This window comes from Sceloporus occidentalis, unplaced genomic scaffold (genome assembly GCF_023333645.1).
Source record: "Sceloporus occidentalis isolate IW3139 unplaced genomic scaffold, rSceOcc1.0.p SCAF_2, whole genome shotgun sequence".
NCBI lineage: Eukaryota > Metazoa > Chordata > Lepidosauria > Squamata > Phrynosomatidae > Sceloporus > Sceloporus occidentalis.
This window is the reverse complement of record NW_028316982.1, coordinates 243,667,782-243,694,616: the sequence shown is the minus strand read 5'-3', so window position 1 is coordinate 243,694,616 and position 26,835 is coordinate 243,667,782. Positions and strand designations below refer to the sequence as shown.

General features: G+C 41.1%; 1 protein-coding gene across 2 annotated transcripts in view; it reads left to right on the top strand.

Annotated features, from left to right (window-relative positions):
* The window catches only part of LOC149319899 (microtubule-associated tumor suppressor candidate 2-like), a 440,967-nt gene that overhangs the window by 379,139 nt on the left and 34,993 nt on the right, over positions 1–26,835 (top strand). For both annotated transcript variants that reach the window (XM_089512562.1, XM_089512563.1), the window contains exon 8: positions 24,691–24,757. In XM_089512562.1, coding sequence (XP_089368688.1) covers positions 24,691–24,757 — 67 coding nt within the window. The remainder of the gene's footprint in view (positions 1–24,690; positions 24,758–26,835) is intronic.

Genomic DNA, 26,835 nt, shown 5'->3' with positions numbered 1-26,835 from the left:
AACAACAATGACATCAAAAATCCTGATTCTCACTTAAATCACAGATCTATCATTATTGCTGGAAAATGGAGATTGCTTCCAATTTCTAAATACACCTTTACTTGGGCATAAGCATCATTTTGTTGTAGAAAATTACATATATTGTAATCATCCCACATTTCAAGGCTGTAGGTGCTGTAGGTGTTGGGGATGGTGGAGTCAACTCAAAGTATAGTATAGACAATGCACCTTTTATCCACTTCATTTTCATAACAGCCCTATGAGTTTATTCAGACTATGTGACTGGACCATGGTGTTCTGGTGAGTTTCATGGCACAGAATGAGCTATTCCAAGTCCCAATCCAGTGCTCTGGCCACTACACTGTATAGTCGGCTCTCCATATCCACAGATTTATTATCCATGGATTCAAGTATCCACAGCTTGAAAATATGTTAAAATATATAAATTCTAAAAAGCAAACCTTCATTTTGCCATTTTACATAAGGGACACCATTTTACTATGCCATTGTATTTAATGGGATTTTGGTATCCATAGGGCATCCTGGAACCAAGCCCCAGTGGATACCAAGGGTCCACTGTCTGACTCTCGATGTTCATCACATGTGTTCAAAGCATTTTTGAGACCATTTAGGGTACATGTGCAGAAGCTGACATAAAGAGTTTAGAGATTGTTTATCAGGCAGGGTTTGTATTTGTGAATATTTTGCAGGCACCATAGAACCTGGTAGATGTGTGGATGCATATGTGTGATTAAGAAGGAGACCAAAGCTGATTATGAATATTTCTGCTACTTAAGAAAAGATTGACCTGACCACAACCTTACCAGTGCAAAGACTGAAAATAAACCATGAAAAACTATCCATGTCAGAAGTGGAAATCATGCAACCCTTCAGATGTGGCTGAACTGTAAATCCTAGCCAGTATAGCCAGTAGTGAGGAAAGAATGAAACTGCAATCCAGCAAGATCTGGATGGCTACATGACTAGCACGCCAACCTACATAGGACTAATCTCATGTTTCACTCTCATTTACATGTTTATAAATCTTAGAATGATAAGACTTGGAAGAGACCACAAGGGCCATCCAGTCTAACTTCCCCCTTACAGGAAAACTTAGTCAAGCACTCCCAACAGATATCCATTCAACCTTTAAAACCTCCAAAGAAGGAGACTCCAGCACTCTTTGAAGCAGCATCTTATACTGTTAAACATCTCTCACTCCCATCTCTCACCATCTAGAACTGTAAATACATGCCATGTATATACATTTTCTCTGAAATAAGCTTCATCAGTTTCAGTGAAGCATAGACAAGTAAAACTGATCACATGATTGCAGCTTTAAAATGAGTATTTTGAAGAATGATAGGTTTTATGTGCTTATATGATAACAGATTAGTCCTACATCTGGCAAGATGAGATGGATTGTTTTGAGAATGGGTGCAACAGAGTAGGATACAGAGACCTCACTTAAGGGTCTCTGTATCCTACTCTGCACAGTACTCCTACACCAGTGATGGTGAACCTTTTTGAGGCCGAGTGACCAAACTGCAACCCAAAATCCACTTATTTATTGCAAAGTGCCATGTCCCTCTGGCTTTCTAGTAACAGACTCTGCCAAACTCTGTGCTTGGGCAATGGCACATGTGCCCAGAGAGAGGGCTCTGAGTGCCACCTTTGGCACGCCTACACAATTCCCCAGGAGGTTTAAATAAGTTGGTAAATAAATCTGAGAAGAATGAGAGGTGACATGTTAGCTATCTTTAAATATCTGAATATAGATGTGAAGCCCTTAAGAGACCCAGTGTGGTGTTGTAGTTTTAGCACAAGACGAAGACTGTGGAGATCAGGGTTTGAATCTGCGCTTGGCTTGGAAACCCATTGGGTGAGTCCCACTCTCTTAGCCTCAGAAAACCCCTTGACAGGTTCAGAAACTATTTAAGGGCACACAACAAGAACAGGCTACACTAAAACATCAGTATCTTAAAACTATGTAAATCATTTAAATATATGACAATAACAATAGAAGTACAGCACTCTCTCTATTAAAAGGCCTCTATACATTGTTAGCCACCAAATGTTTGCTCATATAAAGAAGTCTTTATCTGCTGGCAGAGGGGACAAAGTAGGGGTAAAGAGGGGGGGCAGCTTGGCCTCCCATGGGAGAAAATTCCACAGCCTGGGAATAGACACCAAGAAGGCTCTTTGCTGTCTCCACACCAAACATATCTATGTGGATGGTGGAACTAAGAGAAAGCCATTCCAGAAAGATCTTAAAATTTAGGCAACTAAATAATAAACTTGCTACAGTTATTCATGCTCTGATACCTTCCAGATATGCTGGGGAAAGGTGGGATCTTAATTAAATAACCTTAGCCTTCACAACTGATAGAAGGTGTCCTGAACCATAATGCCATTTAACAATGTCCAAGCTGGGTGGGAGATTCTGGGAGTTATACTCCAAAAAAGTAACTTTCCCAAACCACTGCATTTGAGTCTGTAATGATGTTGAATCAAAGAACACCTCCAAGCTATATACCTGCCTCCATCTTGATAAGATTCAGTTTATTGGCTCTTATCCATCTCATGGCAAAGTCCTGTTCACAAGGTCAGTATACATCTTACTCCAAAACCCTGGATTATCTCACCCAACAGCTTTATGCATATGTTAAAACACATGGAAGAGAAGATGGAGCCTCACAACTTCAATGCCATAGAGTCAAACAGGATTCCTTAGTACAGCTTTCAGATATTGACCCTATAAGAATGATGGGAAGCTCTATTTCACCATGGTACTGAGCCTTGGTCTGCAGAGATGATCCTATGGTTGATGGTAGCAAAAACCTCCAAGAGGTCAAGGAGAAGCACAGGCTCACATTGCCCCTGTCTCTTTCTTAAAAGAGGTCATCCATCAGAATGATCAATAGTGTTAAAGTGTCAAATACTAGACTAAAGACAGATAGAAATGCCAAGTCCTACCTTTAGACAGGCAGCAGGTACTACAGTGATATCACTATCTGGGGTGTCACTGGTGCAGAGGGGGGGCTTCTGGACAGGGCTTCTGGGGATGGGGCCAAATTAGCAGTGCTGATTACCTTGCTGCCATGCACTGTTCTGCTTGTGAGTAGAACAGCACATGGCAGGGGGGCTGAGCATACTCCCTCACTGCTGCGCATCACACCAAGGTGATGGCACCAAGGTGTGGGGGTGCTTGCCTTCCTCAGTGGTGCCATGTCATTCTCCTCTGCCACTGTTGTGAGAAGACAGTGACAGCATCAAGGTGGGGAGGCGACCAGGTGTCATCCCTCTTCTGGGGTGTCACTTGGTACAGGTTACACCACCTACATCTCTCTAGCAATGCCACTGAGATACTAAGAAAGACAGCCAATGACAAACCTTCCTCAGATGTTCCTCTTGAGTCTTCAAGCAATTCCCTTCTATTTGAAGGGAGAATGCCACATGGCTTGTCCAAGGCCCCTTAAGATACTCTTCTGCCTCAGGTCCAGTGGAAGATGATTGAAGTATTGAAGTAAGATTCATGTGCCAATCCAGTTGGCTTCACCACACAAAATAGGGATGAGGCACTGTCTGCCAGTGGACCATACAGAAGGCTGCTTCATCAAACTATGATGTTCATATCCATTTTCAGTGTCTTAATCCAAAATTCTGTTTAAAGTATAGGTAAAAGCAGGGGTCGGCAACCTATGGCCCGTGGGCCACATGCGGCCCGCCGAGCCGTTGGGACTGGCCCCAGCTCGGTCCTGCCACCAATTGCCGCCACCAAAGGCCCCGCGGGGCCATTGGCCTCCAGCGCAGGCGCGCGGGGAGGAGGAAGGAAGGAGCAGGAGGAGAAGGGAGGAAGGAAGGGAGGAGGAGGAGGAAGGAAGGAGGAGAAAGAGGAGGAGGATGAGGGAGGAAGGAAGGAGCAGGAGGAGGAGGAGGAAGAAGAAGAAGAGGAGCAGGAGGAGGAGGAGGATTTCCATTCCATTTTTACAGGTCTGCTTTGTTTTAACAATGATGATGATGATGATGATGGTGATGGTGATGGTGATGGTGATGGTGATATTGATATGAGCCAGCTTCAGAGGCACGGCCAATGTAAATTGCTGTGATTTTTACAAACTCATGTGCAGTGAAGAAAAACCACAGTCCCTTGACCAAGTACACACTTCTGAGAAGTACACTTGGTGCAAGAACTGTGAAACCACCTTGACATGTTCAATATGCATAGCCATGTGAACTGATGTTCAGTGTGAAACCCAAAGAGTTTGGTTATGCAATAAGCCTCTGAAATATGCAAGAGGCCATCTTAAGTAAAGCCATGTTCAATGCCCAAATATGCTGTTTGGAATGGGGGGAAGGGGGGTTGGCCAGAAAGGGAAGTACATTTCTGCCATCTGTCTAGGAATAATGCCCAAATGTCCTCCATTTTGACCATGCCTAAGAAACATGCATTTATATTAACATTTTTTAAAAATCATCAACTTTTTTCGCATGTCCTCCATTTTTTAAAAAATGTGTCCTACATCTGAAAATGTTGTCCTATATTATTTAATTATTTAATTATTATTTTTTTGCTCTCCCCCCCCCCCCCCCAATTGTCTGGGGGACACCAACCCGGCCCCCGGCTCAAAAAGGCTGCCTACCCCTAGTTAAAAGTGTTTTAATTAAGACTTGGCTAGTATCTCCTCCTATCTTTTATGGGAAAATTCTATAAATGGGGATGGTAATCAGAGACTCCCAAGGTGAGCAAAAAGTTACGTATGAACCATAATTTAGCAGTATAATGAGAGTGGCAATGTGTTAAAGCTTAAAAGAGGTATGGTCATCTTTGGTCACTAGTGAAGGAACACTGGGGCTAAGGCCCCATACAGACAGGCCAAAATAAAGCTGCTTCGGGTCACTTTGGAGGTAGTCTGTTTAAATGTTGCATGCATCCTAAGAGTCCGGAAGCTACGCCAATGCCACGATCCAGTCCTAAGCATTGGAGCGCAGCTTTGGCACAGCTTCTGGACTCTTAGGATGCCTACATAATTTAAACAGCATACCTCCAAAGTGACCCGAAGCAGCTTTATTTTGGCAGTCTGTATGGGGCCTAAGTGTCTTTTTAGAAAATGAAAAGAGCAATGGGGGAAAGTTTAAATATCAGTGGGTATAACAGGTATGTTTAAAATGGCATGAAATTTATGGCAAAAACATGCAATTAAAATATAGTCCTAATTGTCTGCATTGCCATATCATTGGAAAGCCACGCTTCTGAAGCAATAGCTTTAACTATGCAGCCATGGTAATCAGTTGCATAACCAGGTCATAAACTGTTATGGATTCAGTAATGGATTTAGCATAACTGTAAAAATGAAACATGTCTAACTTTACTGTTTTAAAAAAGAAAAGAAAATCTAGATAGAGCTGCAGACAACATTTTAGTGGAGGTGGAAGAGAGGCCTGCACAATTCCCAATGATATCTTGGGAAAGGAGGTTTCTATCAGATTAAAAGCCATTTCCTCAGCTCCTGAAGGAATTTTCCCATCTCCTTTACACTCTTACATCCTCCCCATACCCATCCTGGTGGGACTGGGTGTGTTTTGGGACTTTTAAAAGAGCCAGTGTGTCTTGGAATCAAGCAATTAATATTTGTTGATTCCCTTTTAAATACCTGAAACTGGGCTGTCTAGCTTTAGTTAAAAATATAGCTAATTACTTTTATATCCTTCCTTTCCTCCAATAAGCCAAGGCAGTATGCATGGTGTTCCTCCTCCCCACTATAACCCCATACCTGGCCTATGAGGTAAGTCAAGCTGAGAAAGAAAGTAGCTGATTCATTTCTGCCAACTCTGTTTCATGGCTCAACGGGGACTAGAATGTGGATTTCTCAGATTCCTGCCCAGTGCTCTCACGACTATTCTGTATTATCTTAAGATTTTAGTTCTTCACACACCCTCAGCCAATTTCAAGATTCTTCTTCCTATGCTGCACTTTGTAAGAGCTAGCCACAAGATAGATATCAAGGAAGGGGAATTAGTAATAAAACATGGATTTATTTCTGCTTCCATCTGATCTCATAGAAATATGCATTGCACCCATGATGGCACAGCTATAGGTCAATAACCAGAGCCATTGGGTATAATCAGTTAAAAGTATAGCATGTATAAAGGAATCATACATTGTACCCTAAATGACACAGTTGTACCCTGATACCTCTTAACACATTTTCCATAGAACCATAATTCTTGTCCTCTCTCTTCTTTGCATACCCAATAAGATAATACATGCACAATGGATGATTGTTGTTATTTATCATCAAGTCAACATGGGCTTATGCTGGCCCTTTGAAAGAGAAATCTCCAAGAGCCCCAGTCATCAGCTGCCTTGGTCAGTTCTTGAAAACTTAGAGCCATGGTTTCCATTGAGTCTATCCACCTGTAGCACAGTCTTCTTCTTTTCATGCTGCCTTCCACTGTATCCAGCATTATCATCTGTTTCCTGTGAGTCACATCATGTCATGGTATGTCCAAAGCATGACAGCCTCAGTTTAGTCATCTTGGCTTCTAGTGAGAGTTCAGATTCAATTTGCTCTAGGACCATTTATTTGTCTTTTTGGCAGTTCAAGGTATCCATAGAACTCTCATCCAGGACCACATTTCAAATATGTTGATTTTCTTGCTGCCAGCTTTCTTCACTGTCCAGCTTTAACATCCATAGGTGGGGATTCTGAATGCAATAGCATGGATATATACTGTGGCATGGATGAAACATATTTTTTTCTAAAGATGACCTCTAAGTATTTTTCTAAATTAGTTCTGAAGATGTATCTATAAACATATGATGCCACTTTGTCCTGAAAAACTATTTGTCTCTTCAGCTAAATACTGCCCACTCTGGCATCAGCACCACAGGATCTCTGGCAGTAATTTTTACCAGTGCATCTCTCTGAGAACTTGGTGATGATGACAGGAACTGATCTACCATGGATAATAGGAAATTGAATGACCATGGAAAATTTCATGTGCAAATTATGTGGTTTAAACAGGATCTTTTCAGACTCCAAGAGGTTCCCAGGACTGAATAGTCATTTGAGGCCCTATTCTTGCAGCAATGGAGTACAGTGATTAGAGCACTAGACTGAATCTCAAATCTACTTTTTAGTCTCTGCTCACCAGTGAATCTCACTAGATGCCTATGCGACAGTCACTGACTCTCAACCTAATCTTTCTCTTATGATTGTAATGTAAGGCTAAAGTAGAGTAGAAGAGAAGATTATCATGTGAACTGTCTTCAAAAGGGAGGGAAGATAAATGTAATAATAAAAAAGATCTGATTATGATTGGGCTGGGTTGCCATTTTTAGCATTCCCTTGTGGTTATACTCCTCTTGCTCACACTATCGCACTATCATGATGAAAGAACATTGCCAGCAGTAGAGTTGGTTTTGTAATATCTTTTCTCCATTAGGTTTATGGAGCTCAAGGGGAAAGATTCTGAAAGAAATGAGTTATCAACAATTGTGCAATGCCAGTGTTGATAACTGTGCAATCTCCATGTATAAGACTGGCCTCATATGTGAGGCAAGAAGCAAGTCCTCTGTGTCCCATTCCCCCCAGAAAGGGTCTTGACTCTACAGCAGACCTTCACAAATTGACAGTAAGAAGGGGCCAAAATTCTTTTTTAAAATAAATTTTATTTCTTACCAAAAAAGGCAGAAATTATAAATACAAACAAAAACAAGCTAAAATACAAATCCTTAAAAACCAAAGCTTCAAGATCACATGGGATATAAAAGGGCAACATTACATAAAAACAGGGATGGGCTCAGAACACAGAGATACCTTCTTTGCACAGTTCGATCATCGAAAGGGAATCATATTACAAAAGAAGATCCACTTCTGCTCCAATGTTATTGAGATAAGATATCAGTGGGGACCATTGTTCTTCAAAAAGCAGAGGAAGATTCTACCCCTGAAATTCAAGTGGATTAACTTCTTTGGGCCACAGATAGGTTTTAATTAAATAATTATTAATTAATAATAGTTAATATTATTAATACTAATCTCATTCTGCTCCCCTTCTGCCTAGCCTTTTTCTCAAGAGAAAGCCGAGCAGCTGAGGAGCATTGCAAGTGTTCACTCATCCTTCACCCAGCCTTCTCCTCAGGAGAAAGCCTAGCAGTGGAGGACCCTTGTATGGCAAGTATTTGCCCATCTTCCTCCTCTGCTGCCATCCAGCCTCCTCCTCAGGAGAAAGCCAGATGGTGGAGGAGCTTTGCTTGACAAGCATTTGCTCATCCTCCTCCTCTGCTGCCTTGCCGTCTCCTCAGGAGAAGGCCAAGCAGCGGAGGAGCCTTGAAGTCGTTCCACATCCTTCCGGGCCACCCAAAATCCTTGGGCAGGGCACATGTGGTTCCTAGGCCATATGTTGTGCAGGCCTGCTCTTCAGAGTTTGGAAAAGTTCCCCCTTTTTTGGACTACAGTGCTTAGGATTCCCCAGTCAGCATGGCTGGAAGTTGTAGTCCTAAAAGGCAACTTTCCCAATTTCTGTGCTCTCCCCTGGATCTGACGGATTTGCACTGCTGCATTTGTTCCCTTGTTCAATCTGATTGTTTGGAAAGTCCCTCTTTCGTGCCTGGTGTTATATCCATAGCTTTCACTTGTGCAGCTGGCCAGCTACATTTTCCTACTGCAGAGAACTACAGATGATGATGCTAGCAATGATATCAGCCAGGGCCAGGCAAAGGAGGCTCCTGCATCCTTTTAGTTTTGGTGGGCGGAGCATCTCATTGTCCTTACAGAGGGTGATGAAACCCATCAAATAGCCTGCTGGTTCTTTCTCTCGTTCTGGGGAGGCTCCAGTGGCAAAATATCCCTCCCTTTTGCTCTCTCTCTTTTTCCTCTGACAGGATGCTGTGTTCCTTGCTTTGCTCCACCTCTTTTTCCTCCTTCTGCATTCCTGAAGTTAATAAGGGGGGGGATCAGGTAGCTAGGGAAGAGAATCACACACACAAGTTGTGCCAGTTGTCAGCAGGGCCATCTCTTCCTTGTCTTTTATTTGTTTTTAAAAGATACCCTTGCTGCTTAGGAATTAAAACACCCAGGCGTTCTGAATGAAGCTGGCTCCTTTCTCAGCACGCCTGCCAGGATGGGCCAATGCTGCTGCAAGCTTTATTTCTGCCTCCAGTGCCTGGACCAAACGGTACTTTTGCCTCTTCTTTTTCCTCCTTAATTCAAAGAGTAGCCAGCTAGCCTATCATCTCTGATTCTTCCCCCTGCTAATGTAGGTAATGTTGCCTTGCAAGTAGGAATTGATTCAGGGTGTGATGGGAGGGGGTGAGGTGGGAACTGTCATGTGCATTTTCTTTATAATGCTGACATCTCATTTGCCAATACAGATCTAAAAACCATCAGTTTCACCTCTGGACTGCGATCCCTTGCATCAGTTGCATCCTGCAGTCTGAAATGTAGCTGGTCTGTTTTGGTTTGGGAGTGGGATTGTACTCTACTGCTAATGTACCAGACAGTGAGCTCACTTGATTTGTTGACTTGCTTTATATTCTATGGATGTTACCTGTAGAATGCAGATTTGCCAGTGGTTTTCACATGCAGTCATAAATGTGGGGTTTTCTTTTCCATTTGCTTCCATGGGAAATACCTACCTTCTCTGCTTTTCATTTTTAGTTTCCTTTAGCTATTGGTGTAATTCCAGTCTTTCACAAAGGCTGTGAAATTACATTGGGTTTTTTTGTATTTTAGGAATATGGGGTGGAGCCATGTGCTGAACTGAAATGTCTTACAGGTGCCAATATAGAGTTTACAGTGGCACTTGGTAACTGCAGGATTGCATCTGGAAGTAAGATTCCATGTTATTTCTAGACCATGGTTGTCATTCTTTGCTCTAAGTGCAAATTCAGCAAGTTCATTGATGAACTGTGAGTTCATTGATGGAACTAGGAGGGAAATGTGCCTGAGCTTTTAATTGGTTTAACAGAGAATAACCTTGGTGGAAACTTAGTTTTACAGTGGATTTTATTAGACCAAAAAGATCCTGAAAATCTACTGAAAAACAAATTGCACCTTCCTTTTGTTGATTTTATTACATTAAGTACAGCTCTGAGGTATGTTGCTGCCCATGTTAAGGAAAATATATGGCTCAATATAGCACTCATCAAACTGTGTGCTCTTGGGGAAACAGGAGTGATAAGCTGGGCATGTAAACTTTAATCTAAAAAGGACTTGTGTGGGGAGGAGGTGGCGCCTGCCTGCCATCTAGCCAAGTGGCCGTTTTTAAGATGTTTTATGAGAAAGGCAGATGGCAGATCATTTTGAATCTCAATTGCAGTAAAACCCAGCTATTGCCTTCCAGAAAACTGAGATAAAATATTTATTGAAAGGGGAAAATTAAGAAAAAATATGTCTTCCACCAGTATGCTGGTGCATTTGGAACAGTGCTGCAATGACTAAGCACCACCTCCACAACCTCCTAAAACTGATTAGATTTTGGCCAAGCAAGATAGACAGAAAGAAATATTGGAGCCAAATCATGGATTATTGTACTTTGGCCAAGGAGACCAGTGTTTAGCTGTAAACTGTCTGGGGTGCACCTTCATTTGTATGATCTACATATTAATGGCCATGGAGATACTGTAGAACTGAATGAGATAATTACTGGAAAGCACTGGAAAGTGCTTGTAGGATAGTTAGAGTAATAAATCCAGAGAGTTTAGAATAAGAATGAGGGAGCAGTTACAGTGCCATACTGAAAGAGTTTATGAAGAAGTTAGACTGAGTGCAGTGGGCCACATACACAATTTAAGTGTGCATTGCATGGGTGGAAATTATATGGCCCTCCGGGTGTTGCTGGACTGCAACTTCCAGCATTTCTCATCAGTGGCTATGATGGCTAGGGCTACTAAAAGTTGTAGTCCAACAACATCTGGAGGGCTACCTTGTTCTTGGATTACACCTTATATGGATACTCATGAATATTGATTGTTTGGAACAGAGTCCAACACAGTACACAGACAGAGCTTGGAGAAATTACCATTTTGCCTACTATTCCCAGAACACCCCAGCCAGTATGACCAGTAGCAATGCCAGCTGTACTAGAGGATTCTGAGAGTTATAGTAAAAAAAAAGGAAACATTGCCAAGGTCTGGCTGTAGGGTAATATACAGGTGGCCCCAAAGTGTTGCCAGGTTTTCAAACTAACAATAAGGGCCTGTCTAAATTGATGACATGCAGTGTTGACAACCAAGAAGTAGCTTTGTAGAAGAATTGTTACTGTTGTTAGCTTCGAGTCAAGTTGACCTCAGTGTATGGCAACCTTGTGGCTGAGATGTTTCCAAGACCCCCTGTTTTCCATTGCTCTGCTGTTGGTTCAGGCCTGTGGTCTCCCTGATTAAGTCCATTCATTTGGCATGTAGCCTTCCTCTCTTTCTACTATCTTCTACCTTCCCCAGCATCATAGTCTTTGCTAATGAGTCGTACCTTCTCATGATGTTGCCAAAGAATGACAGCCTCAATTTACAGCCTCCCAATTCACGTCCCTCAGTCTTTCATGGATGGCATGCAGGTAGGGACATAATGGTGCACGCACCTGAGGTGCAAGATGGTTAAAATGGATTTATAGCGTATAATCCTGTAGTATGAAGGGGCCCTGAAAAGCTCTGAGGGGTGGAAGCTGGAAAGCAGAAGCTACAGCATGGGAGAAGGTTTGCAAGTGTTTCCTTTAGGCCTGAGTTCTCCAGGAATGAAGAGTGGTGGGGAAAGACTTGAGCAGCAGCTGGACTGAGGCCTTTCTTGGCTGCCTGGCTTTGGAGGAGAACCAAGGGAGCTGGGAGACACAACGTGCTACAAAATGGGAGAGCCATACAAGGTGACCAGGTATAGAGTAAACTTGGATAGCTGAAGGGAAGCACTATTTGTGCCTTAGCAGATACGTTCTTGTTAATAGGTTTATTTGTGGGTTTGCCTGCTCCTTGAGCCTTTAGCACACCAAACATATCTCTGACTTGTCTCCTCATTCTGCAATGACATGCTAGAATCCTACCAAGACCTGTATCCTGAAGCCACTTGCTGAAACTTATACTGCAGCCATTTTCCTTAGCTGAGTACTTTTAACTTGAAAATAAAGACGTTTCTCCCTATCTGAGAGGCTCTGGGTATTCCTGAGAGGTCATGCAAGTGGGGGTGTTTGATGCAGTTCTTCACATGGAGGATACAACTTCCAGGATACACTGTGAACAAGTATGTGTTTTGTCGTAATACCAAACAAAATTGTTGATTTCAGTTTTGAAAAGTTAGCATATTTGTCCAGATTCATAAATTGTATCATGCACACATTTCTATATTTATGATGGGCCCATATCCCAAATAAGGGAATTTTTGACATCTTGTTCAGTTTACATAAAAGGAAAAGCTTTCCAACCATCAGATAATGGGGCATTCTTTCTAATAAGGGACACATGCCAGCCCAGTAGAGACATGCTTTCCCGAGTTCAGATAAGGGTCATCCCTTATAATAAGGAATGGGACAGTCCTGCAACCCTAGATCATAACCAAAGATGGAGGCCATACGGACTACTTCCTTTGCCAAGTAGTTCATCACAGGCGTTCATTCAAAATATTTCAACTCAGCTGTCAGGGTACACTCACAAGATGATATTATTATTTCTAGTAGTATTACTAATACTTGGAGGACAGGGATTACTTCATCTACTAAAGGTATGTTTCTACTACAACACAATTCAATCAAACTTGGATTGGAATAAATGTCTCTTCAAATTTAAAAGGGGGGTATTTCTTTGAGCCTTGGCAGCAAAGGTTGCAGGTTGAAAACTGGAGAAGGCTCCTATACCTTGAATGACTGTGTAGAGGATGGAATTTCATCCAGTGTTGCTTGTTACATAACCAGGTACTTTATCATTAAATGTACAGGAGCACTCTCCAGTTTCCTTTCTGACAACATTACCCACCACTGTCACAGTCATGCTTGGTGAGGTCACAATAGAAAGCCTTCTCAGTGATGCTCCCAGGCTATGGAACTGTTTCCCACAAGAATCTAAGCTTCTCTCCTTCTCTTTTACCATTGGGAGGCAACAATTTTTTTATGTACACAGCATTTTGGCTATGAACTGGTTGCTGTGATGGTGTCTTTTCAGTGGAGGTGGGTGGATTACTGAACAATCAGCACTTCATATCCATGGATTTTTTTTTAACCATCGATTCAAGCATCCACGATTTGAAAATATTTTTTAAAAATATATAAATTCTCAAAAGCAAACCTTGTTTTTGTCATTTTATATAAGGAACACCATTTTACTATGACATTGTATTTAATGGGACTTGAGCATCTACAGATTTTGGAATCTACGGGGGGGATCTAGAACCAAACCCCAGTGGATACCAAGGGCCCAATGTACTTTTATCCTCAATATATTGGCCAGTAGAGGTATCCCTGTTTTGTGGATTTTCTCCTCAATATTATGTTCTAAATGCTTTCAAATGTGTGTGTTTCAATAGGATAATTTATTTAATAGGTTTTTAAAAACTTTTGTTTTTTACTTCTATGTTGACTTTTAGCTGCATTTTGTCTTAATCTAATTCATGAGCTGCCTTGCGTCCCATTTTGGGAGAAAAGCAGGATATAAATAAAGACAGCAAACAAAACCAAAAGCCCAGCACAAGTGGTGGAGTTCTGCATGTAGTGCAGGAGTGAGCAAGTTTCCAGCATAACGAGGTTGTGTTGCATCTGCCAGAATCCACTGAGTCCCAATAACATTTCTACACTACAGGTTGAGCCTTCCTTATCTGAAATGCTTGGGACCAGAAGTGTTTTGGGTTTCAGATTTGTTTGGATTTTGAAATATTTGAATATACATAATGAGATATCTAGGAGGTGGGATCCAAGTCTAAACATGGAATTCGTTTTTGTTTCATCTACACCTTAAACACATTGCCTGAAGGTAATTTTATACATAATATTTTTAATAATTTTGTGAATGAAACAGGTGCCACTATCTCAGCCACCCATATGGACAATTTTGAATTTTGGAGGATTTTGGATTTTGGAATTCCAGCTAAGGAAGACTGAACCTGTACTGATGCTTCTGCTACCACAGCTGAAATCCCAGCAGTTTTGTCATGGGACATGGAGTGTGCGTGGGCAATGTAATGCCTTGTTTCCCAAGCCTGCTAGGAGTGTTACTCCACTGGAAACAAGGCACTGACTGGTTCCCTGTATTCCAGTACCAAATGGCTAAGATTATGTGGGTGCAGGCCTGTCATGACAAAAGCCCAGGAGATGTTACAGAAGGCTCTCAGACCCTGGAGTTTATTGCACCATGGAAGGAGGTACGGAAGGAGAGTGGAAATGAAAGGGCCTGGAGCGAGTGGGGGACAAGTGGGGGATGCATTTTACAGCACACAGAAGTCCCTCACTCATTGCGTTCCATTCCCCATCCGTCCCAGAGGGGGCGAATTTTTAGAACTGTTTCAGAACAGGGGACGGATTGGGGACGGAAGGGAAGGGAGCGAAACAAGTAAGAGACTTCTGTGTGCAGTAAAATGCATCCCCCACTCATTCCGTTCCCTTCCTGACCCCTTTTGGACCGTTCTCTGACTGTGCCAGGAGACTGTGCAATAAACTCCACCATGTTGCAGACCTTAGTGTAGGCTCACTATTGAGGATGTCCTGTTCTTAGTACTTACCAGTCTCATGCTGGCAGGCAGGGTTGGCAGATCTCAAGGTGCTGCTCTGAATCTTTAGTATTCATGGATCACTTCCAGATATCAGGAGGAAGTTCATATTCTCTAGTTTTTTTCCAGGTCAGCTCAAGGCAAGAGACAAGGCTGTCTGCAAATCTCCAGCCAGGCAGGAACCTTCTAGCTTGTTGTGCAGTTTGCTGCATTCGTAAAAGTTAATTGGCTTAAATGAAGTGTTAAAATTTGAAAAGACATTTAATTTCCAGCCAGGAAAATGCATGCTTTCTGTGTGTATGTGTGACTGAATAACAACTGTGAGCTATGATGATTGCTGCTTCATGCATAATGCTTAATGACTTCATCAGGCAACATCCCTAGTCGCTGGGAAATTTCAGGGCCTGGGATGATCCTGATCTAGCAAACCTGAAGGCAGGATAGGGGGAAAGACCAGTTTCCCAGCCTGCCAGTTGACCTTAAAGCTTTGATGGGTTTTGATTGCTCTATTTTTATTTCTATTGGCTGGAATCCTCTATGGCAGTTACAAATGTGTAACCCTAGAGTTATGCACAACTGTTACATGTTAATGATCCCTACATAGTCCTTAAACTAGAGGCTACATGGGGACAATGAAAGTGCCCCAATCCCTACTTAAGGGATAGCAGGCTCCATGACAGATGGGAATCTGTTCCCCTTTAAGTTGGGAGCCAGTTGGCTAACTTACCCACACCCTCTCTTGCAAGTGATCTCTCACATTAGAGAAGATTTGTGGCAGGGACCCCGCTTCTGCTTGTTGATACCTTCCAGGATACCAACAGAAATATCTCCCAGGATGGGATGGAAACAGCATAGAATCATAGAGTTGGGAGATACCACAAGGGCCATCCAGTGTAACCCCCTGCTGTGCAGGAATTCCCCATCAAAGCACCCCCACCAGATGGCCATCCAGCCTCTGTTTAATAGCCTTCAAAGAAGAAGATTCCACCACTCTGAGACAGTGTGTTCCACTGTCAAATGGCTCTTACCATCAGAAAGTTCTTCCTAATGTTGAGGTGGAATCTCTTTTCCTCTTTCACTACCTCAAGCCCATTGTTTAGTACATCAATCTCTGTCAATCTCAGTAGCTGCTTCCTAGTGAGAGTATTGTGTGAAGTGGTAGGGTCGGTTAGGATTCACCCATGTAGTGCCCCAACTACGGTGCTTACGCATACATTTCTCCTAGATAGGACTCCAACCATTGTTTTTCAATGATTTTACATTGTTTAAAATTAATGGTATTTTAATACGATAACTTAATTGTGTTTAATTCTTTTATGCTTGAGTTTTTAACTCTTGTCTTGTTTTAGCCTGGTTTCCCCCATGTCTCAAGAGAGGTAGGACAACAATAATAATGGATGAATAAACAATAAATAAATAAAATGTTTGTGCTAGCAATAGCAAGTGCATTTCTATATTGCTTATCAGTGCACTAAGCACTCCCTGTGTGGTTTACAAAGTGTAAACTAATTGCCCCCAACAATCTGGGTACTTATTTGAATGACCTAGGAAGGATGCAAGCCTGAGTCGAGTTTGAGCCCTGGCTGGTATTGAACTCGCAACCTTATGGTTTGTGAGTGAGTGGCTGTAGTCATTTAACAGGCATTTAACCACTGTGGTACCAGTGCTAGCAAAAGGATAATAAGTGGTCACAGTGGCAGCGGAGGACTTCCATGTTAGTGGGATGGTGAATCAATTCTAGATTTTATTCTGAAGATTAAAAAAATTATCCCAAATGCTGAAGCTGTCTGTGGGATTCAGTACTTAAAACTTCACATTAAAACCTAGAGTGGATTCAACTACCTATTAAAAGGACACTGAGTGACCCTTTAGTTCTAGATAATTTGAATCCACCATTTGTAAGACCTTGACAGAGGAAAATTATTTCAATATCGAATAATGTCCCATCCTATTATTGACTTTCCCAAGACCAGCAGCAAGTTTGGAAGCAGGCAATGATGTAGACTAGAGTCAATTGACTCAGACGTAAGTTGGACTCAGGTTGTTTCGGTGACTCAACTTGGACAACATCTCAGCCTCAGAGGAAGGCCATGGCAAATCCTCTCTTAGAAAATCTTGGAGAGAAAATCCTATGATAGGGTTGCCACAAGTCGGAAATGGCCTGAAGGCACACAGCAGCAGCAACAAAAATACATTTAAACATGGATTCCACCTTGTAAAACTAAGAAATTTATATAAAGTGGTCCAGAGTATGTTAACTGAACCATGAGTTACTTGAGGGTTGTAAAGTCTAAATAAATTATTCCTTTGTTTGTTCATACATTTTTATGGAAGATTATTTTATATACAGCTATTATTTTAGTCTTAATCCTTAAAATTTAGCATTTATAAAGTCACCCATGGAAGCAAACATACATCACCATTAGATAAATGGAAGTAAATTTGTCGGTTTTCAATTGAGATTAAACCTCCCATGCAATAATTTTGTTTATTGAGACAAAAATCCAGAAAAAACACATTAATGGTGAAGGTGGTGAAGATGATGATGTAGTTGACTCATTGCAGAGGCTGTTTTCATTTCATATCAGCATAACATTGGCATAACACACATCTACAGTCCATAGTAATAAGATAATGAAACATGTCAGGGCTTTGTAAATATACTTCACCTCCAAGGTAACCTGAGGTTGATGTGAAGATTAGCTGACACCATACCTATCCAGTTTTTCAGAAAAAAAATACCAAGGTCAAACATCTAATCCTATTAATAATCAGTTCTTTGTCAAAAAGCATTATAAAAAATTGGAAAACAATTATTTGTGAGGAGGAGGAGAAGAAGAAAAAGACTAATAATCATGAAGGACATTTCACACTCCAAGTATGGAAGGCTCAGTGTTGGAAGATGGGGGCAGATAAAATCCAAGTGTCAAACACTGCAGCTGTTATTCACATGGGTGTTTCTCTATATGAAAAACTTTGCCACCTTTCAAAAAGCTCTAATACCCCTCAGACTATAAATCGCAGGATTCCATAGGATGTAGACATGGCACTTAAAGCAGAATCACTTAAAGCTTTAATTGTGTGTCATGAAAGGGGCCCAGGTCATCTTTGTAAGCTTCCCACACACTCTGAGGACTGCTGGACTAGACAGGCATCTAATTTCATTTAATATGGATTCTCTCAGATTCTTAATGCAGTCGTATAATTACAGATTTGACGAAGATAAATTCAGACTCAGCACTGCATCATTTGCATTCTTCAGAATAGGAAAAACATATATTGTTCATTTTATTTGGAATGTCTTATTTTCCAAGGCCTTGGTTATTTTATAGGAGAATGGGTTCCAATGAATACAGTGTAACTAGATTCTGAATGAATAGTGCTAATAATAGGCTCAGATGTTTCTGATTCTCTCCAGGGATGTTTTCTGTTTAATGCATTTGGGCTACTTTTGTCATGTCTCTGTAAGAACTTCTCTAGACATGACAAATGTGTTAGGAGGTTACAGTATTTATTACTGTAGTTTTTGGTGTGTGGTGGTGGTTGTTGCTGTTGCTGCTGCTGTTTTTTTAATGTCCAAATGACATTTGTGTTGTCCCAAGCTATTTTCTGGTAATTCCCAGCATCAGCTGCACTCGGGTAGGTTTCTTTATCATTTGGAACAGTATAGTATATTCTATTCTTCTCTTTGCTCTTCTTAAAAAAAAATTTTAGAGGTGTCTTACTGTCTTAGTGAAATGGTACTTTTGCTCTATTTTGCTTTTTTTTAAAAGAGGAGAAAATTTGCCCTTAAAACCATAGGACCACCTCAGGGAACCATACTCCCCATTTGGCAAAACCTTTGGAAGAGCCCTAGTTCAGATCCAAGAAATCACTACAAATAGTTCCCAAAAAGAATGAGTGATGCAAGGGTGACAACAACCTGAAGAACAAGGCAAAAAAAAAAAAAAAAAGGAGGTTTATTACAAGAATTATTTTCTGTCTGCCCGTCTTTCTTCAACAGAGAGAGAGAGAGAATACTATTGTTAAAATATGCAAGGCAATTTATTGTGATATTTATGTACAACCCTATCAGTTGCCAAGGTCACCAAATTGCTGCGAGAATCATCTTCTCAAAGCATTTTTGAAATCTGGAGTGGCAAAAGTTATCTACACATTAAAAGCTATAATCCAACCGTACTTTGCAGGAATACAACAATTCACACATTGATCAAATGAAGTGTGCTTTCAAGCCAACTCCATCTTATGGCAACCAAAGTACTGAAGCCTAAAACAGATTTAAGGTTAAAAGAGACCCTGAAAATGTGGATTTCTACAAACAGTTTTCCAGAGCTGATCATCTCTTCATTGTGTTTCATTTCAGCAGATGTTTCAAAGAAGCAGATTGCAATCTTGGGATTTTAGAAGACAAAAGCTGAGGGGCAAAAGAGCTCCTGTAGAATTGGGGAGTGTTTTCACATCTGCAGGAAACAGTGTTGTTGTTTTTCTTTCAGAAAATGCAGAAATAAATAGAAATCATAATTCACTGAATGCAGTGACCTGTGAAGGAAACTGATGCAGTGAGTCAGGCTAAAACAGTCTGAGACACATTGACATTCTCATATAATATTTCAGGTTCAAGATAACATTGCTGAACCAGCAATCTCAGATAAACAAATGCTGGCCCCTTTGACTCACAACAGGATGAATGAAGGGGCTGTTCCCACTATGGTTTAAACCAGATCTCAATCCAGTTTAAACCATAATGGCCCCCACTTAATTCAAATCCCTTAAGCAATTCAGAAAGGGGGGCATGGTTTTTACCCATTTTTACCTATTTAACCCCTGTCAAAAAGACACTGGTAAAATGAGGTGTTTTTTGGGCTGAATTGATTTATTTGGAAATAAATTGATTCAGCCCAAGTGGGATCCAAGCGGAATCGAATCAGATTCGAATCTGCCTTGGTTTCCACTGGCAGCGGCTTTCCCAGTCATATCTCCATGCTCTGTCCTCAGTCCTCCGTCCTCCCAGCCTGCCTCTCTCCTTCCGCCCCAGCCTCAACTCCAGCATTGCCAATTTACAGGAAATCCCCAGAATCTGGGGAATTTAATTAATTTCTTTCCGGGGTTTTTGACTGAATATTCCAGTAAATATTGGGGACTTCTGGGGATTTTGAATTTTGGTAAAACATTCTAGATATATCTTCGAGGCTTGTTGGTGACACTGCTCTCCTCCGCCCCCAGTATGGCCAGGAAGGACAGAGGGAGACATGGCGGGGAAGCCGCGGCTGTTGCTTCCTGCACCGATTCTTGAATGGCGCAAACATAGTGGGAACCGTGCTGTTTGCTGAAACAGTTTCAGGAATCAGTACAGGAAGCGAATCAAAAGGTAATGAGACCGAAGATAACTTGTTTTCTAGACACTTCCCTATTTGGACGTTTTCATCTTTTTTATGAACATTATGAAGTTTGGACCATCCAAAATGGGTGCTACTGTAGTTATAGTTCTTCATCTGACACAAAACACACTTTCAATAATAATAATAATAATAATAATAATTATTATTATTATTATTATTATTATTTATTTATATCCTGTCCCTTTGAGGTCAATCGGGGCGGCTAACAGCAATAAAATACAATACAATATACATCAAAAATCTACTTCCCTCCCCCCCTTTAAAATTATTAAATCAATTATAACTTCTCCTAATCTCTCTTTTGACCATAAGTAACTGATTCTTTTCTTTATCAGTTTTGTGATTTCAAATTACTGTCCTCCCCCAGGTTGCTTTTGAATTTGATTTATATCATCTGCACTATAAAGACCCTAACTGTGCAGTCATGAACAAACTTACTTGGGAATAAGTACACTAAACACAGTGAGACTTACTTCTGAGTAAACGTGCCCAGGATTGCTCTGTAAATTACATTTCTTTTAAGTGAAACTTGAAATTCTCAACTATCCTATTGAAATGTGTGAGCTGACAAAATCCAATCTGTTCAAGGCTTTCCTGTTTCATGTGACACTGTGGGATGATTATAGCACAACTCTAAGTTTGTTATAAACAATGTGTTTTGTTTAGTGTAAGGCCTATGGAGCAGTTATCATCCCTACTGTGCGTTCCTTGTGTAACCCACATACATTGTGAATGCCTTTCAAATTCTGCTTTGACTGATATACACATATTGTTATATTGCCAATATCCATCTCCATATGCATTATAACTTACATTCTTTTTGGATCAGGATAGGAGGTTGGAGTTTTATTGGCAGAAAGGTTGCTCATACGTATTTCTGTGTGCATTTTTCTAACGTACAGTTGTCCTTCCCAGTTTGCAGGAGATCCGTTCTGGAGCCCCCTGTGAAATAGAAAAATCATGGATATTCAAGCCCCATTCAGTATAATGGTTGCATTCTCCTGCATGCGCGTGCCATTTTGTCCCTTCTGGCTTCCCATCCGCGGAAACTCAAAAACGCAAATGGGAAGTCCACAAACAGGGAGGGACGAGTGTATACATTTGGTGTGCATTTTGAAAAGAACCCATTTTCTCTTCATTCACACTTTTCTAAATTAATTCATTTTTTCATGTACTTTTTCAAATGTATATGTTTATTGAACATTCTTTGTGCATGAAATAAAGGCACAAATGTACTGATTTCCAATTTCAAAATTTTTTTGGGGGGGGGGGGCTCCATGCTCATTTCCAGGAACTGTGAAAGGGATAAATTTTGGTTAAAAACTGAAAATAATTTTTCACAGATCCCTGCAATAGTATTCAGCCTTTATTCAGTAGTGTCATTAAACCAATTGTTTAATTAACTATTAACATTAAACCAACTGTTTGTTAAATGGCTGCTTCTCAACAGTTGCCCCTTGTGCAGGCATACTAATGTAGGTGGCTTATTGCCTTCAGGTGAGAAAGTTGAGGAGCAGAGGAGGAGTGTCAGGTTGGGTGAGGTGGAAAATTGAGGTGAGCCAAGTCATCATTCAAAAAAGATGTTGACAAGCTAGAGCGTGTCCAGAGGAGGATGACCAAAATGATGAAGGGTATGGAAAACATGCCTTATGAAGAGAGACTTGGGGAGCTGGTTATGTTTATCTTGGAGAAGAGATGGTTAAGAGGTGATATGATAGACTTGTATAAGTATTTGAAGGGGTGTCATATTGAGGAGGGAGCAAGCTTGTTTTCTGCTGCCCCAGAGACTAGAACACGGAACAATGGATGCAAACTCCAGGAAAAGAGATTCCATCTCAACATTAGGAGGAACTTCTTGACTGTAAGAGCTGTTTGACAGTGGAATACACTTCCTTGGAGAGTGGTGGAGTTTCCTTCTTTGGAGGTCTTTCAACAGAGGCTGGATGGCCATCTGTTGGGGGTGCTTTGATTGATGTTCCTGCATGGCAGGAGGTTGGACAGGATGGCACTTGTGGTCTCTTCCAACTCTTTGATTCTGTGACTCTACGATCAATGACTGGCTCCCTCCAGGGCTTCATCTGCAGCATCTTCTCTCCTCTCCTTATGCACACTCAACCATACTTTGATGACTGGCCCATGCTTGGTGCTCTGTAGAGGACAGGTTTCTTCTTGTGGGACTGATGATCCAAACACAGGAGAGCTTGAGGAATAATCATCCAAGGCTGCCACATTGCAGGGATTGGGGTGAGGGCCCTGAACCTAGTAGAGGTGGGGTCTTCCACCATAGAGAGTACCAGCCATTAATTATTGTGAATGGAACCACCACTTTCACTCCTTCTTCAGAATGTAAGCATTGACTGAAATCCTATTGGAGCAGTGCTTAAGTGCAAAAATAGATGTGCAAATACTTATGTTTTCTTAGAGGTCCCTAATACAGCTAGTTGTTTCACAAATACACACAGAGCCCTCTCTCTGTGTTTTGACTCAGTGGGCGAAGAACTGCTCAACAACCGAAAAATAGATAAACAGAAGACCTTGGCGCACATTGAACAAACTGATGTACAACAGCTGACATATATTTACACTAAATGTGTATAGAATCATGGCCACTGAATCAAGTCATTTTTCAGTCACATTTAACAATGCATAACATTTTTTGGCTAATGGACACAGAAATATCCCTGATCACCATAATCACTGTACATGTACTTTATTTCTAGGTCCTTTCCAGAGTCCCACTGGCTTGAATGGCAGTGCGCACCCCATTTTGTCCGTTTGCCACATTTGAACAGGCAAGGGATGCGGATTTCAACTCCATGAAAATGGAGGCATGACTGTAATTCCTTTTCACTTATTTTTATCAAGTTGCTTTTTCTGAACTTCATGTAGTGCAGCTTGGTCACAGCTGTACCTTCCAGATATGTTCCAGAATCCCTAGCAAACATATCTGGAGGATGCAAGTTTGTGGAAAGCTGTTCTACTGCAGTCTTGAAAATCCATAACTGTTTTCCTATTTGGGGATGGATTTGTAGCTTCTTAGTTATTATTTTCTAATCATTGGTATCCCTTCCCAGCATTTAGTTCATAATCTCATCCTTCACATGGTGAGACATAACACACACACAAAAGTAGCCCTTTTGTGCTACTGCCTCTGATATCTATTATGCTAAATCACACTCCAGTGGGTTTCACTTCAGCATCTTCTGATGATTCATACATCCCTTGTGAAATATCTTCCTCTCAAATCTTTTTATGATCTAACGGATGTTTCCAGTGTTGTCAGAATTAATACATTTTAGGTCATTTCGTGTATGTGCTCATTTGAAGTTCTGAGAAGTAATTGACTTCTCACCCCTCCCATCCATACACCCTCCACACAGAAACTGACAAAATAATACCATGAATTGATTCTAGATTCCTAAATCTAAATCGTAGTCAGTCTGGCAGGTGCATACTGTATGTGCAATGCTGGCAATCTTGCTTCTCTCTTTATATACTATTTTAATTTATTGTTTAGGAGAAATATTAGGGTATTTGAAGTTGTCTACCTCTGCAGTGGTGGTCAGTGTTTTGAGCATAGATCTGAGAGATTCAAATTCAACTTCCAATGGAGCCATGAAAACCACTGTGTCAGATACTCTTTTTAATTCTTTCTTTAAGTCTAATTTATCTCACAGGTGGTAGAATTCAAAGGCATAACCATGATAATCTGGGAAATCAGTATTCAAAGGGATCCTGTAGCATCTTTGAGACTAACTTAAAGAAAGACATTGGTAGCCTGAATTTTCATACACTTGAACCTCCTTCCTCAGATGCATGTATGCATTGAGGAAGAAGGCTCAAATCTACAAAAGTTCTAGAACATGTTACAAACCATCCTGGACATATAATGCTATTTGAAAACACTGAAATTCTGGACCATGCCAACAACTATCAGGTCAGAATGCACAGGAAGCCATTGAAATCCACAAACACAAAGACAATTTCAACAGGAAAGAAGAAACCCTTAATGTTAGCAAAGGTTGGCAACTAGTCCTGAAAAACATTAAAATCAAGACCTAACAAAATGCAAATGAAAACCACCCAGGGTCAAGGGTTTTCCCAGCAGACAATGATCACTAATTAAACAGTAATCCTATTTGCATATCCTCCCTTGCCATTCAGCAACAGAACAATACACAGATTAACATGGAAATCACTCCTCCGTACCTAGGATCAGACAGTATGTGTGTGTACACACACACACACACACACACACCAATCTCTTCCATGCCAGCATTCTCTGAAGATGCCAGCCACAGATACTGGTGAAACATCAGGAATAAACTCTTCTAGAACATGGCACATAGCCTGAAAAATCCACAAAAAAATATGTTATTATAGCCATGGTGAATGTGACTGAGTTCACTCCAGAAGAAGCAACTTGGTGAACCTAATGTTTTACTATTCAGAAATCATGGTTGGGCATATCATGCTTTTTGGGTTGACTTTGGTGACTATGGAGGATAGAGCCAAACAGCTTATTTAATTGGATTTAGCAAGCAAACACATGCAAGTGCTTAACAAGCATAAAACCAAGTGACCGCCTGTGTTCTTTGTTTGAACAGAATGAAAGCGCCCTTGTGAAAGAAAAGGAGCTCTCGGTGGAGCTTGCAAACATCAAAGATGAAGTTGGTAAGTAGGGCACTAAATAAGCTGTGTTCAAAATGTCCTTTTCGGCTTACAGATGTTGGTTAAAAAGGTTATTATTTCTTGTTCTATGACATCAGACATTATGCATAGATCTAAGAAAGCATCATCTTAAGGCCCGTGACAGGTTTATATGGCCTGTCGGGGAACAATAATTTTACCTCTTCGTTGTTACAGAGACAGGTTCATAACCGTGCACAGTGGAACTAATCATGCATTATCTTTACTATTCACAGATGGTGGTCTGCAAATCTATATCGCTGTATTTTGAATTGTGTTCTGTCCCTCTCATAGAAGCCAAGTATGAAACTCAGGTCACCCTTAGGTTGATGAGACACAACATTCACAGATGTTATTACGTACAAGCATAATTAGCTCAGCATTTCTCACATGTCCACAGTCAAGTTGCTGCCTGGTGGTCTATCATGATGGGGCAAACTGTGGAACCCACCATGGCTGACACCATCATTTCCTCCTTGTTTTTCATAAGAAATAATTATTCCATGTCCTGATGTAAAACAGCTACTGCTGCGGCTGCTTCTGTTCTTCATACTCCAAAAATGTGTTGTATGTTTGGGTTCAGACAACAAAGATGGCAGCAAAGGTGAATCTAACATGGCTTTAATTTGGCTTTTGCATAGGGTGCTATAGTTTTTGACATAATATTTGTCAAGGCTAAAAGGGAATTCATCCAGAAATCGCTAAGCTAGCAGCAAGTAAAAGTTACATCCTCTTCATTGGAACAAAAAAGTTCTGGGTCTTCCAGACAGAATAAGTTGCTCACTCAGAAGAAAACTGTAGATGGCCCGTCTTAATGCCTGACCTGAGAAATAACCAAAATATCACTCTGAAATGCATAGCTTGGTGGGAAATTACCTCAGCACATGCACAATGTATGAGGAGCTTCACAAACTTTCTGGAAACTGTATTAGAGTTACAAAACATGGGATTGGGGTTCTGACTGTTACAATGTGAGCCAAAAGTGCATTTCTTTTGATAAAGGAAGATCTTTGATTCACCATCTTGGTCTCCTGATTGAAGTAAAAATGGCCCTATGCACCAGGCAAATTCCATTCAGCAGCTGATGTAGTCACTTTGCTCATCACTTCTAAGCAACCCTAAGTGTTGAACTGTCCCCAGGGAGTGCCATTGCCTGTCCCCACTGCCTTCTAGCTTGATAAATTTACAGGGATGGGCAGGCCTCTGAGGATCATGCTATGAACAGCCTGAGTTGGTTCAGCAAAGAAATACTGACTGAAACAACTAAGCAGTTGCCACTATCTTCACTTTATTTTTATTTTTTGTGGGGGAGAACTTGTCCAGAGCTGAAGTTGGAACATTAGAAAAAACTTAATGTATTTCATTAACCATTGGTAAGCTTCAAAGTTTAATTTGTTACATTTTCATTGGATGGGGTGACATTTTAATGACTAGTGTTATTGTTATGTAAACCTTTAATATTTTTTTAAAAGAGCAGGGTTAACAGAGGAATGGCATACAAATACTTGAGTGGACACTCTTGCATGACATACATCGGCTGCTGGCTTCTTTAGAAGTGCTCTTTAGTTAGTTCCCCAACCTGGTACTTTCCAGATAATAATAATAATAATAAATTTTTTATTTATATCCCGCCCTTCTAGAAATCAGGGCGGCTTACAACATGGATTAAAATACAATCAATATACACATCAAAAGTTAAAATACAATACAATAATTCTACAGAAAAATAACCAACAAAAGCCCCATAGCCCAACCTCTTGGCCACGGAAGAGGAGGGAGGCCCACAGGATTTTTATTCGGGGAATGCCTGTTGGAACAGGAAGGTCTTTAAATCCTTCCTGAATTGGGCCAGGGTGGTAGACGAGCGGAGCTCGGTGGGCAGCGTATTCCAAAGGGCTGGGGCAGCTGTGGAGAGTGACCTCCGTGTAGTGGAGGCCAACCTAGCCCCAGGCACCTTCAGTAATTGCTGCCCAGACGTTCTGAGGGTGCGAGGCGGAATGTATGGGGAGAGGCGGTCCTTCAGGTATCCCGGGCCCAAGCCATTTAGGGCTTTATAGGTGATT